This window comes from Pinus tabuliformis, chromosome Q (genome assembly GCF_031772625.1).
Source record: "Pinus tabuliformis cultivar Carrire ecotype Pingquan chromosome Q, CPIR1, whole genome shotgun sequence".
Lineage (NCBI taxonomy): Eukaryota > Viridiplantae > Streptophyta > Pinopsida > Pinales > Pinaceae > Pinus > Pinus tabuliformis.
In genome coordinates, this window is record NC_142296.1 from 985,874,950 (window position 1) to 985,891,774 (window position 16,825).

The 16,825-nt window shown below is 34.8% G+C and overlaps 1 protein-coding gene across 1 annotated transcript; it reads right to left on the reverse strand.

Moving 5' to 3' along the window:
* Positions 1-10,485: 10,485 nt before the first annotated feature.
* Positions 10,486-12,442, reverse strand: LOC149222788 (uncharacterized). Its single transcript, XM_089383164.1, has 2 exons — positions 11,791-12,442; positions 10,486-11,508 (listed from the first exon to the last, which is right to left on the reverse strand). Exons 1-2 carry the CDS (start codon positions 12,100-12,102, stop codon positions 11,065-11,067), a joined length of 756 nt encoding a protein of 251 aa, XP_089239290.1. The 5' UTR covers positions 12,103-12,442; the 3' UTR covers positions 10,486-11,064.
* Between the last annotated feature and the right edge of the window lie 4,383 nt (positions 12,443-16,825).

Consider the following 16,825-nt stretch of genomic DNA (forward strand, 5'->3'; position numbering starts at 1 on the left):
TATTTTTAATTGTTTTTTTCATTATTTTAAATTGATTTTTTAAATTATTTTATTTCGATTATTTTACTTTTTATTTTTAATTTAATTTTTTTTTATAGTTGTTTATTTTTATTTATTTATTTGTAATTTTTTTATTATTATTTTTATTAGTTTTTTTTTTTTTAATTAAAAAATGTTTTTGATGCTTTTTCTTTCCTTTAAATTAAATATTTTTTGAATTTTTTCCTTGTATTTATTTATTTTTTTTCCATTTTTTATTTTTGTTTTTATTTTTATTTTTATTTTTTGTTTACATTTTTTATTTTTACAATTAAATTTTGTTTTTTTACAAATTTTATGGAATTTATTTATTTGATTTTTTGTAAATTTATTCTTTGATGTTTTTTTATAAGTTTAATTTTTTTACAATTTTTTTCCTTATTTATTTCTTTTAAAGTTTTTTATTTTAATGGTTTTTATTGTGTTTTTCTTATATTTTTTAAATTTATTTTAATGTTTTTTGTTTTTTGTTTTAACAATGAATTACAAAAATAATTTATGTTATATTCAATCTACGAAAGTTGATATTTTGATTAAAAGTATAAAAAATATTAAAAATAATGTTGAATTTTCAAGTTATACAGTGATATTGCCATTATATTATTTATTGTTATCATTTGTTCTTATTTTGATTAAAAGTAAAAATATATAAGAAATTAATATTCAATTTTTAAATTATATAGTGATATTGTTATGATATTATTTATTGTTATCATTTGTTCATATTTTGATTAAAAGTAAAGAAAAATAGAAATTTATGTTCAATTCTTAAATTATATAGCGATATTGCCATGATATTATTTATTGTTATCATTTGTTCATATTTTGATTAAAATTAAAAAATATTAGAAATTAATGTTCAATTTTTAAATTATACAATGATATTGCCATGAATTTATTTATTGTTATCATTATGTATAAGATACATTTAAAAATGTTGAAAATTTAATGCCTTATTGAAAGAGGGCACTTCCTTTTGGTGATTGATTTTTAGGTTTTTGTTGTAATAATATAAGTTGTCTTAGGCTAAGATTTCAAAAGAGCTATACTTTTAGCCTTTAAAATAAAAATTACTCTTAGAATAATGAATCTTTCATTTACTTGTTCATTTTTAAAAATTATTTAGTCATATAATTTGTCAATAATTTCATGGTTCAAATATGTTAAAAACTTAAGGTTTTCAATTCCATGGTTGAAAACTTGTCAAAATATTAAGGTTTTTCTAAGTTATGATATTTAATCTTTAATGCTATAGTTGAAAACAATTACACTTTTAGGGTTTTTTTAGAGTCAATATGTTTTTATCTTTAACAAGATGGATGAAAATTGTTGGAATTATAAGCCTTTGAGACATGATATTTTATCTTTAACATCATGTCTGAAAATTGTTGGAATTTTACGGTTTTTCAAAGTCCTAATATTTTATCTTTAATTACATTGCTAGAAGGAAGGTTTGAGAGAGGTAGAATATATTCATTTAGAGAAATAGCCATTAAGTTCATTGTTTGAGTACCAAATAAGGAGGTGGCAATGAGGAATGAGAGTGGAATGATTGATTATATAATATAATATATGAAATACTTAGTCTTAGTTTATTATGTTTTTTTGAGATATTTTTTATTTTGTTTAATAAAAAGGTCTTGACGCATAAATATATATATATATTATATATATATATATATATATATATATATATATATATTCAGTGGAAGAATAATTGGTTTGGAGGACCAACATACCATTGTTTAGTGAGGCATCATGGAGCATTCAATGCTTCCTGGTTGTAGGAATGACCAACTTCCTATGAAATTTATGGAACTAGTTTGATCAATAGCATTGAGCAATGTTTCCACTTCCTCAGTTTGATCCTTTGCTAGGGTAATTCATTGACCCTAGATTGTTAAGACATTTCATCTTGCAAGTCCTATGTCCTACCTTTGTGGAGCTCTAATAATTGCATTTGCTTTAGGAAAAGAGGATAAGGGGGAGGTGGGGTAGGAAAAGAGAACAACCTAGATTAAGGTACCCATCAGAAGCAGGGTAGGTAAAGACAGACAAAATTCCTAACTTTGGAGAAAGTCCAAATCTAAGAATCAATGAGCATGTTGAAAATGAAACATTGATATTAATAAACAACTGAAATGGGAGGCGCAGAGCAGGTAGGTGAATACGTAAATCTCAGAACATGTAGACCTAAAAGACTCTAGAGCTAGGCACCGGCAGCGTAATTTTACAGTTACAATACAATTCAAACATGAAATTCATGTGGCCTTGGAAGGTTTGGAAAAAAGACTAACGACTATCTAGAAAGAGGATAAATACCAACTTCAAATACAAGGAAATTCACATGTATGTGAGGGAAATTCAACAAAGTCCTTACCACCTAAAAGTTTTTCCTGAAAAGTTTGTGGTATTAGATATCAAGGCTTGAAGGCAAGGAAAAAATTCAAGAGTGTCTTTCAAGTGGCAATGTAGTTGACGAACTCTCAGTTGACCAAGATGGAGGAAGACAAAGACTCTTACTACTTAAGTTTTTTTCCTGAAAAATTTTGTGGTATGAGATATCAAGGCTTGAAGGCAAGGAAAAAGTTTAAGAGTGTCTTCCAAGTGGAAATGTAGTTGACGAACTCTCATTTGGCCAAGATGGAGGAAGACAAAGACTCCTTGTACAACTTATTCTAGGGAGAACAACAAGGTCCAACGTAAGACCAACTTGAGTTTAGGTTTTTAGGTTTTCTAGTATAGTCTATTAGAATTGTGAATAGAATGTTTGTAAAACTATCCTAAGAATTTTACTCAAAAATCTGCCAAAATAGTTCTAAACTTGAGGAAGGTTCAATCCTACTATTTTTCATGGATAATTAATTGTCACTAGAGAAAACATCATGTATAATTAATTGTCATTAGGTAAAACAATTGTATTCTATATCCCCATAAAGTCAACTGTAACACAGTGTTGATAAATCAAAATAGGGTTTTAATCAAAATATAGCCTTAATCAAAATCTATATTGTAAAAGGAAATTGAAAAATAAATAAATTTGAATAGTCATATAAATTTGAGTTTGATGATCGTTAAGTTTGATAAAAAAATTGAGAATAAAAAATTATATTAATAATTTTGAAGTTTGATAAAAATTAGAGAGGAACAATTTTGAAAATAAAATTTCACATTAAATTTGAAATATATATATATATATATATATATATATATATATATATATATATATATATTAGAAAAATAGAAGAGAATTAAGAGAGATTATGCACACAACAAATCACATACTCTATTTTATTGATCACATAAAGCAGTTACATATATAAGAATTAGATCAACGACTTCTAGATGATAGGATCTGAAGAAGGTAGATCTATGATTCATAGACAAATCACACATTAAGGGAAATAACAACTTCTAGACTAACTCCTTGGGACTCACAATTACAACTCATACACATGGGAAATAACCACATCTAGAATAACGCCTCGAAATACACATTGACAACTTTTAATACACATGGAAAACATGACGTGGAAGCATTACTTCCAATACCTTCCCTTAATGCTTACATGGAAAACATTGAAAACACATTACAACAACAAGGATAATCTATGTCTGACTGGTCTTCATCAGCACTCACATCCACTCTGGAATCTTGCAAACACCACTCTTTCACCACCACATCTTCGAGTTGTCACTTGACCTCCATTTAAAATGTAACCGCCTCTGACCATCGTTGATGAACATTGCAAGATCAACAATATTGACACCTCGCCTCGTTGGGGCTTCTGCAATAAGAGTCGTCAAGTAATGAACCATCATATGGACCAACCACCATCTGTCGGATATTTCACTTTTGGTTATCCGTCAGTTGCTAGGATGGGGGTCTGGATACTGAATGTGTTCAAAAGTTGATCAAACAACTTGACCTTACTAACACACAAGAATTTATGTTTCGGACATCGGGGCTTCCAGTTTAAGAACCACCAACCCTTTTTATAACCATAATTGAAACATTTCACAACTACAAACTCAATAATCATCAAATTATCAGCGGTCATTCAGGCATAGACAAGTCACCACATCCCTCCTTAGCACAAGTCAAAAGTTGTTCATCTGGTTCAATCTTTATCTTGGAGTTTTCTCGTCTTCACAAAGTAGCATTTGTTAGAGTGGTCAATTCCAACAAACTTACACTCACATATTGAGCTGACCAGACTCAATATGTTTAAAAATGCAAACTCCAAAATTTCAGATCGTAACAAGATTGCAACATAAAAATTTGACGCAGAGATCTCTTCCCCACAGAAATGAAAAATGGAGATCTGCCTCCAATTTTAACACTTTTGACATATATCATTGACCACTTGAAACTCCTCTACCCTAGATCTCAGATCCAGATCCGTGCAATAGCATGTACAGTTCGTGGGCATGATTTTGTAGATTTATAATATGATAGTGCACACAACTTTGACAAAACCATCCAGGCATGAATTTAACTCCTTTGCAGGTTCTGGGCAAATAAACACAAACAAAACTTTACAAATAGCAAGATAACGAAAGGATCTAAAAGTTCTTGAAAAAGCTACAAACAAGCAAACATATCTACACACCCAGGATGACAAAAAAAATTCACACACTAAAAATAAGCCCTCACACATCTATACTAATATGTACAAAAATAATAAAGCTCAAGATCCCTCACATATTCGTGGCCCTCCCTTGAGGGATTCAAGCCAGCACCAACTATGATACCATATTAGAAAAATAGAAGAGAGCTAAGAGAGATTATGCACACAACAAATCACATACTCTATTTTATTGATCACATAAAGCAATTACATATATAAGAATTAGATCACCGAATTCTAAATGATAAGATCCGGAAAAGGTAGATCTATGACTCACAGACAACTGACACACATAGGGAAATAACAACTTCCAAATTGACTCCTTAGGACTCACAATTACAACTCATACACATGGGAAACAACCACATCTAGAATAACACCTCAAAATACTCATTGACAACTTGTAATACACACGGAACACATGACATGGAAGCATTACTTTCAACAGCATAAACATTTATTATTTAATAAAACAAAATAACAAAAAATAGACTTTGGACGAATTCGACTTCCAATATAATTGTTTATATTAATATTTCACACAAAAGCAAATTCAAGAAAGGCAAATTCAGATAAAGGCACTCGAGGTTATTGATTAAATATCTGTAAATATAAAAGCGGAGTTGGCTTTCATCCACAACCATAAATGGACCAATTCTATGTAGTGTCACATCCGAGGATATGTCTCATGGTGGAAACACATTTAGATAATTTTCTCTTGATATCACATAATTTCAACAATGGAAAATCTAGGAACGCTGTGAATATAGCTTACATAAATAAATATATTGAAATTAGCTTCAATTTATTTTTATTTTTAAGGGTGGTTCACGCACATTAGGTGGTCGCTATATCCACAAGAAAATCCAAGCAGATCAACCTGAAGGGATCTACCTGTTGGTCAAACAAGCAGGGCCTAACCCCAAGGGCGTCGAGGGGATTTGACCTCGTGACCTCCCAGTTGGAAAGATACTTAGCAATGAGAACTCGACCAACTGAGCTAACCCTTGGGGCTAGCTTCAATTTATTTTAATTATAAATTTATACTATATATATATATAATAAATTTAAAAATTAATAAAATAAATCTAAATTTATTTTAACATTTTTTCTTTTATATTAACAAAATAATCAAATGTGGTTACTATAAAAAACATTTGATAAATTCAACTTCTACACAACTTCATTATAAATCTTATATGGAAACTATACTTTCATACAAATTGCAAATTAATATATGAAATGGATAATTAATTTTCAACTAAGGGGCAATGAGCTGCATAAAGTTTGGTGGATAGTAACCACTAGTAAGTTGCACATTTACTCCCCGATGGGGTGAGAACCTTGGAGCACATGGCCACCTAGTCCCGTGATCGTTAACAGTTGGTGTGCCGATGAAGGACTAGCCTCCCAATCCTTTCATCTAAACCAGTGTAACAGGGGGTGTAATTGCAATCGTGTGAACCCTGGTCTTGTCTCGGCAAATGTGGCTAGTGAAAGTTTAAGAAGTGGTATGGCTCAGCAAGACAACATTTTCATTTGTGTTTCATTCTTGTGTTGGGCTTTTGGTCGCTATTCTGTAAGAAAGTGCAAGAGTTGACAATGGGCTTTCAGAGCTGGGTGTTGACATGCGATCTTCCCTTGCGACTCGACTGTGTGAATTCATTATTGTTTTGCTCCAAAGGCACCTCGGGTTTTATTGCACTTACATAGTGCTATTGTGGGTAATTGGGGGAACTTGGTATTTATGTCTTTGATGGATTTTGGAAGGTGCGAGTAGTTGACTCGTTGGAGGCGTCTAGAGGAAAAAATATACAATATATGAGCTCTGGAGGTGGTGTTGTTCGGGGTGGCGGTGGTTGTGCGATGGATTCTTCATTTCTGGTGCTTGGCCCGAAAATTGGCGTGTCTAGTTGTTTTGTGGGCGTTTCTCTATGTGCAATGGAGATAGAGGAGCCACCTTTCCGGTGTATTCAACATCGACATTTTGGTGTGGGCTACGCAAGGCTTCTTGGGGAGCGTTGACCTAGTGTGAGTTTCACATGCCTTCTCCTTCTCAAGTAGCTCGTGTTCTCGCCAAGGTGCTCAATTGGTGGTGAGGTGGTAGTCGGGTTGTAGCAAGTGGTCATCTGCGGAGAATTGTGGGTGAAGGGAGATTTGGTCTTTGGGTGTGGAGGTTTGAGAAAGTTTTAGTGGGTCGGTCTCTGAACACTTTGGGGGATTTGGCTCTCCTGGATTGTTCACTATGCAACCTTCCTCGCATCGTGGGCACTCCCCCCCGCCAAACCAGGCTCTGCAGGTTGCGAGGACCAGGCGAGGTTGGCTCCTTTGGAATATTTGGAAATGGTGGCAGTCGGGGCGCACCAAGGTGGCAAGACTGCTGGTCACTCCTGCCTTTCGAGTATTGGAACACGAAGCGGTCATGGTGGCAGAAAGCAGGTTTCCCGTGGAGGTGGGAGGTCTCAGCAACCTCAGAGAAGTGGTGGTGTGTGAGGAGGTGGAACAACTAGTCGGGTGTCTGGTCGGTGTGCAACTCCCAACCCGCAGGTAATTCAACATTGTTGTCTAGAGAATTATCGAGAATTAATTCAATCTCTGTTAAATCGGGTGGAGTCAGCTAAACGGGTTTGAAGGAAGGAGCATGTTGAGTTGGTGGCCACCTTGGATAGGATGCACTACTTTCAGTGCCAGGTCAAAGAGCGAGTGGTGGTGGTTTGGCGAGGCCAAAACCACCTTGTAGAAAAAGTGGAAAAGCTGGAGACTTGGTTAGCGCACTTTGAAGGGCGTATCCACTGCAACTTTCGCCCTCCACCACCTCTAGGAACTACTATGGATAACCCAACTTCCATTACGTCGGATGACTAGTATGTTATCAATTGGTTTTTTATGTATTGTCTGTCTTTTGGTGCCTTTGGCCCTTTCGTTTATGGATATTGTCCTTAGCCTCCTTTTTGTATTTTTGTCACCTGCTACAAACATTGGTCAAAAAACTCGGTCGGGGTGAGACCACCTGTTTTTTGTTCTCCTGGATGTACATTTTTTTACCATATGAATAAAATATCCACTTACAAAAAATATTGCACATTTACAATTTTACTCATAAAGAAAACACAAATAATGGTGTGTATTTATTTACATCTTATTCCTATCTATTTTTTATGCAAATACTTTCTTAAATTATGGTGGGTAGTAACTGATGGTAACTATGTTATTTACATGATGGTAACTATGTTATTTACATGAGTATGAGCTATTTTCAAATATTTTAATTTTGGTTGGTTTTCATATCAAACTTAACAATGAAAAGTCACTGCACAAATAAATAAAATTCATGGGATAAATATTGTAACTACATCCAAAAATTATGGCAGAAAAATCTGATGCAATTATCCACATGGCACAAAAGCTACAATAAAACCTTTAAATTATGCTCTAACCAAATATTTAAAAAATATTTTTTCAATAATATTAAAAAAAAATATATTTGCTTTTCAAAATTATATATTATAAATTGCATTGTTCAATATTAAACTCTGTAAAAACTGCTCTAAAAGACTACAAACCCTACTATAAGCATAAACTAATTAAGCTTTGTTTCAATCCTCAAGTAAACTTAAACCAATTTGGCATATATTTAGGATCTAAATGCTTACACCAATTTGGCATTTTAATCTATTTAGGATCTAAAATGATTCCCCTGTTATGATGGAAGCATCCCAAAACACATCAACCCCTTGCATTCTTAATATCTAATACGATCAACAGCAAGAATCCCACGAAGCACACCAACCCCTTGCATTCTTAATATCTAATAAGATCAACAGCAATGTAAACATTTTCTGGGATTCAAAATCCATCTCAGGTCTCTATTATGCCTACTCGTTTTCTTTTAGCTTAAATTTACCCAGAGGGAAGGTGATTCCAAATCATGAAGTAGCTGAGCAGAACTGATAGCTATCACAAATTGCTGTTCAAGCAAAAATTTCAGTCAGTTTAAAGTTTATATAGCAAGGCAATTCTGCTGTTTATTGCTGAATGCAGTTCGTGTTGCTCAACAATATGTTAATAAGAAGAATTTCACAGATTGAAGTAGCAAGGAATCATGACTCAAGATGTAGTTGGCGGTTAGCTATTTCTTTGCTCCATGTGGTTGTAATCGGTAACTTTGAACGAGTTAAAAGAAGCTTTAATATTATCATGTTTGTATGCTAAATGTTACATTCACTGAAAGAGAGTTCTTTTTAGTTTAATGATTAAAAATGATTTGTAGGATGGTAAAGGTGAAAATCTCTTTTTATTTGTATTATGATCTTTCGGTCGTCATGTTTCTCACCATAATCAAACGAATTTAGTCACTAGAGGAGCCATCAGAAATCCCCATTCTTTTCCCCCTGTTTCGTTCGACTCATGAATAGGTTCTGCGAACAATGATGTGGAATTCATGACAAACCTTTGGGTGAAAAACCATTCTAATATTTGGGTGAAAAACAATTCTACTATTTGATTGGAGTAAATATAAAGACCAATTAACTCAATCATGGTCAAAATTATTTACCTATATCATACGTTACATTTAGCCTCCATGTTCTCTGATAGAAATCCTTTGAGATGAAACCTAAAATATTCTTCAGCCTTAAAATTCAGGTTGAAAAAGAACCTTTTCTTTGTAACATAGCATACCAAACAGTGTGCTTCCTTGCTCAATTGTGTTTCCATATTTAGACACTGCTGTTTCCTAGGCTCAGCTTGGACCATATAGATATCGTGTCCCTCAATGGGAATTGCAATGTGGCTTTGCACTTGTTGGAAATTCTCAATGTTGTTGCGGGGAGCTAAGTCCTTTCTCGGTGGTCTTATTTTTCCCACTTTATATGTTATTGAAAATCTATTTTCCCTACCCTTGCCCTTATATTTAGTAGGCAGGTTACACAACAGTAATTGAATACCACCAATGAAACTAACCTTTTGCTCAGTTTCAGACTAATAGCTAGTCCAAGCCTTTTATTACATCTGATCATCATCAAACACAATTGATTATGTTTGAAACAAACATCGTAGGAGCCAAACATCCTGCATTAAATTTCAAGTAACCTTAGTTGAAACTTGGAGTTTTGAAGTAATAGTCCATAGGTGCCAACCAGAAAACTGAAAAATCTTTCGGTATACCATTCTCTAAATTCAAAAGAACTCCTCTGCCTTCTAAAAATTTCGTTCAATTCCAATGTGTATGGCTTGGCTCTAGCTTCATGCGATACGTGTCTCATTCAAGATGTATTAATCTAATACATGTTTGGCAGAATCAGCCAAACATGAAAGATCAACGCTACAAAATGAATCTCTTTCTATTCTCTTCTGTATCTATATTGCTCTCAACATGTCTAAACAGTGGATGAAATAATAGCACACTGCATTGAAGTTTTGTCAATCTACATAGAGGATTATGGCCAACCTCATGCTTGGATACATTTCATGTCCATGATTAATTAATTATTTTCATTAATATTTCAAGCAACCTTAGAGTTTTGAAAGTAGTAGTCCAGAGGTGCATTTATCATAAGAACCAGATCAAACAGGGAACTGAAAAGTCTTTCAGCATTCCATTTGCTAAATTCCAAATAACTTCTCTACGTTTTAAAATCTCATTCAATTCCAAATGTGTATAGCTCATTTCTAGCTTCATGCGATACGTGACTCATTTAAGAAGTATTAAATCTAACACAGCCACAATCAGCCAAGCTTGAAAGATCAATGCCACAATATGAGTCTCTTTCTATTATTATCTGTATCCTTATTGCTGAATGTATTGCTCTCAACATATCTAAACAGTAGATGTAATAACAACAATATTGCTTTGAAGTTTCTTTTTCTACATAGAGAATCATGGCCAATAAAAAGCAGCTAAAGTGGCACAACATATGCCTTTGAAGTTTGAACTCATAAATTATAAACTCATTGAATAATGGGTTTATTCAAAAAAAAAATTGGGTAGAGTTGCACTTAAATTCCAACCATTACATATTCAGTTAGCGAGAATTAACACAGAATGCCAATCAAAGACCAATTTGGATGAACCAGTTTTCTGACCTAATTAATGAAACGAAAAATGAATTACGTTTATTTACTACAGCAAACCAGACTAGGACTCGATATATAGTGTATCATTAGGGCTTCACAATTTGGAATTTCCCCATGGAAATGATGCAAGACCTTGGCTTTCAAAAATAAGCTGGTAAGAAGCAAGAAGAAATGATGTAAGACCCTGGCTTTCAAAAATAAGCTGGTAAGAAACAAGGAGTTATGATTAGAATGATAATTGATATATACACAGGACAATGGTAGTGGATGTCTCACTAAACGGAAAAATAATTGGTATTGAGAAATCTTATGGTGCAGACTAGAGAAGCCAAGAATTAGTGAGCTGGGTATGGGGAGTTGGACCAAAGCATTTTGCTCTTGTCAAAGAGAAACTGGTACAATATCCAAAGGTTGAAACAATCTGCGTTGTCTTCAAAATATAACAAGCACTTACTCCAACACCTCTACCTTGAATGAGCAAACCCCAAACAGCTGTGCGGCCCTGCTGATCTGTACTATGCCTTCCATTCCCATTACAGGGCACATTTTCTTCTTCACTTTCAGGAGAGATGTCATGATTCAACTTTTGTACAAGAATCACCGCATCAGGAGATATATCTCTCAGAGAATTTCTGATCTTAGCCCAACTGTCGACCTTTCCAAACATATCCGCATAATCCCTTTGTTTCTTCAAACTTGCTGAAGGAGATTTTCTGTCAAATACATAGTGCAGAAAGGGGGCTTCCTGAATATGCTTGACAATCTGCTCGACCAAGCAATAAAACAAAGAGCAAAAGTCAGAATTTCACCAGCGGGACATATACAAAAAGATGGTCTTCCTAACTTATAAAAATATGAAATTCCTAACTTCTGCCAGAGAATTTGAAAACCAATTAATCAAATTTCATCAGATTCTATCCGCAAAAAAAGACACATCAATACAATTGCATCAAAAAGGAGAAACCTAACAAGAATCAAGAAGATTGCAGCAAATACTTCCAAAAGGTACAAAATCTTAGATTTTGATTTATGGTTACTACCGTACCTCGGTTACTGAATCTCTCATCCATTCTTCGAGCTTCTCAGAAGTGACTGGGGGACAGGTTTTCATTTCCTCGGCACAGGTTAGCCCATCTACACATATGGGCAACAAGCTCATTTTGCAGTTTTCCTTTTTCCATGTTTGAAATCCAGTTGCATTGGTGGTTAACACATAGGGTTTGGCGCTTGAAATACTATTCTTACATGAAATCACAGAGATGGGTACGCTTTGTTTTACATTAGAAGACAATCTCGCAGGCTTAGCCACAGAACTCTCAACAAAAGCGCTGGCTCCGCTTTGCAGTGCCTTGGTCATTATTGGAACTCTTGCAAGCGTCAATTACTAGGATTTGCAGGTTAGGAAACGTTTTCTGGCAACCACAAAGTTATACGGAGGGATTGCAGATAAACCAAATTGGCCAAACTAGTCACTAAAATGGATTTCGGGTTCCTTTTGAGGACCTTCCCACCAAAAGCTTTCAAAGACCAATTTTTTTCCTACGCGAGAGCCGAAGCAGGGAATCGCTGGCCTGTAAATAGGAATTATCAGGATAACCGATGACGTGTGCGCCACCTCGTTTTCCATGTCATTCATTGTGCCACCTGGATTACACATCCTACCATGAGCGGCACACGCTCTGCCTCGTTCCTACGACAGTCTACGTGTGCTTACAAGTAGGAGGCGAGACACATCGCTAAATTATTTGATTACCTGTCTTACAACTGATCATGTAGAGACATTGTCGGGTTAAACTACGCTCTTGTCAAAAGTGTCATGTGCAAAATACATTGCAATAAATGGCGACAGTGACGACATATTTTCAACATGTCAATAATTATGGCTCCAACCAACGAATGGCATCATGGGGATCCTCTACAATGAATCATAACCAAACATTCATAATTTATGTTCAAGAGGGTTTTTTGGTATATTTTTTTGGTCTTGGAATTTCTAAGAATCACAAATTGGAGCGTTAAATTTTCGAGGAGTTGATTTAATATATATGTAATCAAAAATTTATTTTAAAAGTAAAAAATAAGATTGAGCTAAAAGAAAATATGGGATTTTTATCAAAAATCCAAAATAGTAATTATTGTGTTATTGTATAGCAAATCAATATCTATCATGTTTAGAATTGAAAATTGATATTAGCGACTATTACTAAAAAATATGTATAGGAAAGAATTATTATTATTATTTTGAAAGTGGAAAAATCTATCATAACTCAGTGATCAAACAAACAATGAGGACAACCATCATTGACTGCTATCTACAAATGCAAGTTGATTCATCGTCATTATTCGAGGAAAATCACGCCCCCTAGAATTACCTGTTGGTGGTCGATAAGAGGGTAGGTTTTCACTCCTGCTAGATGCCTCTAGGTCTTGGGTTGTTAACTTGTTTCTACATAGAAAGCTCTCCAATGACCTTGAGCAAAGACAACTCAAAGCTAGGGGCCAGGCAGGTTTTCGACTGGCTCATCAAACCATTGACCACATCTTCACCCTTTGTGCCGTGATTGAGGAGGCACACCACCGCTCTTCGAAAGTCTATTGTTGTTTCATAGATTTTTGAAAAGCTTTTGACTTTGTTCTGAGGGAAGCCTTACTCCAAAGATTCAAAGATATTGGCATCTCTGTGACCCTAGTGACAGTTATTATGTGCCTATATGAGTTTGTCCTTGGTCGTCTTCACATGGATCATGGGATGTCTGGTTTCGTCTTAAGCACAATTGGAGTTAAATAGGGTTGTCTATTGTCACCTACCCTGTTTAGTATCTATATTGATGAGTTAGAGGCATTTCTACATGAGCATATCCAGGACGCCGATGGTTGCCTTCTTCACCAGGTTCTGATAACTATTCTACTCTTTGTGAACGACGTGGTCCTCCTCTCCTCGTCCCCAGAAGGATTACAGAGGCATCTAGACTCCTTAGCTCTGTTTTGTGATCTTCAATAGTTGACGATCAACCTAGGTAAATCCAAGGTTATGATCTTAAATGGGGTGAAGAAAACTTCATAACTTCACTTCCTATTCAAAGGGGAGGAGGTTAAGATCACCAACATGTATACTTACTTGGGGTTGCAATTCTCAAGTCCCCGCTTGAGTTTGCGACCGACGCTTCATCCTCGCATCAACAAAGGATATGGATCCTTAGCCCTTATCAAGAGACAATGCTTTCAACATCACTTCTAGGACATATCATTTAAAATGAGCCTCATGGACACCTTGATCTATCCCACTGTTCTATATGGCTTATAGATTTGGGGACCGTCTTTACTTGAGTCGAATTAGGTTTTAGCTGAGAGAGTTTAGATTCTTCTTCTCCACCGCATCATTAGATGCAAACAAATAGTACCTTAGCACATCATCCTTGTAGAGTTTGGAGCTCAACCCTTTCAGCTTGAGACACTCTTCAAATTGTTTTCATTCTTGTATCGTGTTTGGGGCTTTGCAAACTCGATAAAGTGTAGGGACTAATATCCTTACTTTGCATATTTCTCTTCTGACACTATTTCCCATTCTACTCCCTCAGGTCGGGCCAAACATTGGTTTACAAGAATTTAAAATCTCTTAGAGTCAGTGGGCATTCAGTTAGATTGTTTCCCTCCTTTCCGATATTCCTTAGATGCTCTTGGTCACCTTTTACCTATTAGATAGGGGCTTAACAAGATCATCATGGAGGACATCTATAGGTAGTTCATCCAGGTCATCTGGGTCAATCCTACGGGAGGGTTGTGTCCAAAGATAGCCTTCTACACTAAGAAATTCATGGATTTGAGAGATGGGCTCATTGTTCGACCCCAATATATGTTTTGCATTCATCTTGGCCAGTTCAGAGTAGGTTCTCATAGACTTTGGGTAGAGACGGACCACTTGATTGATAGACTAGGCAAAATATACTAGGTATGTCATTTACAGGAAGTGGAGACCAAGGTGCACTTCGTTTTTGGATGCCCTGTCTATTACGAGATTAGAGGAAGGTTCCATTGCTTGTTCAAAGATTCTCATACCCTTGCCAACTTTTTCAGGTATCCTGATCAAAGGTGTTTGGCCCTATATATGTAGGAGGATCTTAGGTTCCAGGCACATATTCTTCAACCTCCCATCAAACTAGACCCCACACAGAGGATCGTGACATTTTTCAAGGTACTACTATCAAATAGGGGCACCAAGAGACTGATTGATACCAGTACATAAACAAACTCTACATCAATGAGGATCTGTGGGATCTTCTATAGGAGGTTGTTTGTTTCTCCCGTAGTATATGGACATCATTGTACTCAATAATCCCTTTGACCTACTTTGTGGTCAATAATTGGACATAAATATAATTATCTTATCTTATTTCCCAGGAAGATGAGCTCTTAGCCAAGTAGAAATAGTTTTAAGGTATACTCTAGGTCCTGTATGTGCAATTATTTCTCTACAAGTATGATATGATAAGATATGTTATTTTTAATTTCAAAATTTCAAAGTAGAGAATAAATTTAATGTGAGAGAGCTCTTCGATCCATCTTCAAAAATTAAGATGATATTTTTAATAAATATTGAAGTGTAATTGATGTTATTTTGCAATTTTTTTTTATAGGTAAAATAAAATTTAAGTATATAAACAATGACAATAAACTAATTTTTATTGTTTTTATAGATGTTCCTTGGGATAAGTTACTTCTCATTAGTAGTTTTCATTCTCATCCTCTTCCCATGAGGGTTGAACCTAAGTCCTGGTGGGGACTTAACCTTACAGAAACCAACTAGTCTAGATTTCATGGCTAACAACTTGTATTGATATTCTAAACAAAAAGTAATGTTCACTTTCTCTTCAAGGCCAATTGAGTAAGGCTTCAACATAATTTCAAATACTTTTCAAACTCCATTATGTAGCTTCTACCAATGATAAGTAGTTTCTAATTGACAAAAACCCTAACCACCTAATGGGCCTTCATTAACAACGCTACAAACTAACCAATGAAGTTTCTTTAATGAGGCCAGATAGCATTTATTGAATACAAAGTCAAACAAACTAATAGGACTTATTTAATAGAGACGACCATAATACATTAAGAAACAACTTATCCCTTCATTGGGAGAATTAGGTTCGGACCCTAACATGTCATTCCCCTTGTAAAGGAACATTGTCTTCAAAGCTGGAGAGGATGAAATAATTATAGGATGACAATTAGTTCATAAGTGATATCTTTAGATTAGGTGTCCTTCTAATGGATGGAGATTGCCTAAATAGCATGTTAGAAGAGACATCACTCTCTATTGTCTAAAACAACCTCTACTTATCACTAACTTTAACCCTTATCTTCTAATTCTAAGAGGATAGTTTAAACTCTATAGTTTGGCCTAAACACATTCTTCATGCATGTTACATGAAACACTGAGTGGATCTTATAATGGGATGGAAAATCCAACTCGTAAGTAACATGACCAATATATTTTAGTATGGTATAGAATCCATAAAACTTAGGTGTTGCAAACTTGTAAGTGACATGGCCAATATGTTTGAGTATGGTATAGAAGCCATAAAACTTAGGTGCTAACTTTTGGTGTCTTAATTCCTTGAGTTATGTTTGCATATAAAGTAGGAGACACAGAAAAGCCCAATCCCTTTTTCAAAGTGGTGCTTAAATTGATGTTGATCAACGTGTTACTTCACCTTGTTTTAGGCCAACACCATTTTTTTTCTCAAGTGTATGGAGAATGATAACATCCTTATGAAACCCAACCTATCATGGTTTTGTACACCTCTAAAATCACAAACATGCACATTAGGTATGGGAACAATAATGAGGTTTTTTCCCCATAAGCCACCTCATAGGGGTAGATTATGGTAGCATCATGAAAGGTGGTATTGGAGCACCATTATGCAAGAGGTGGCCACTAACCCATTGGCATGTCATTCCAATATTAAACATAGTAAATAAGTTTCTAGACACTTTTTGACCACTTTTTTTTAACCATCTTTTAAAGGATGTGACAGGCCTTTTAATTACTTAAAAAGACAACCAAAAGACTATGCATTCAA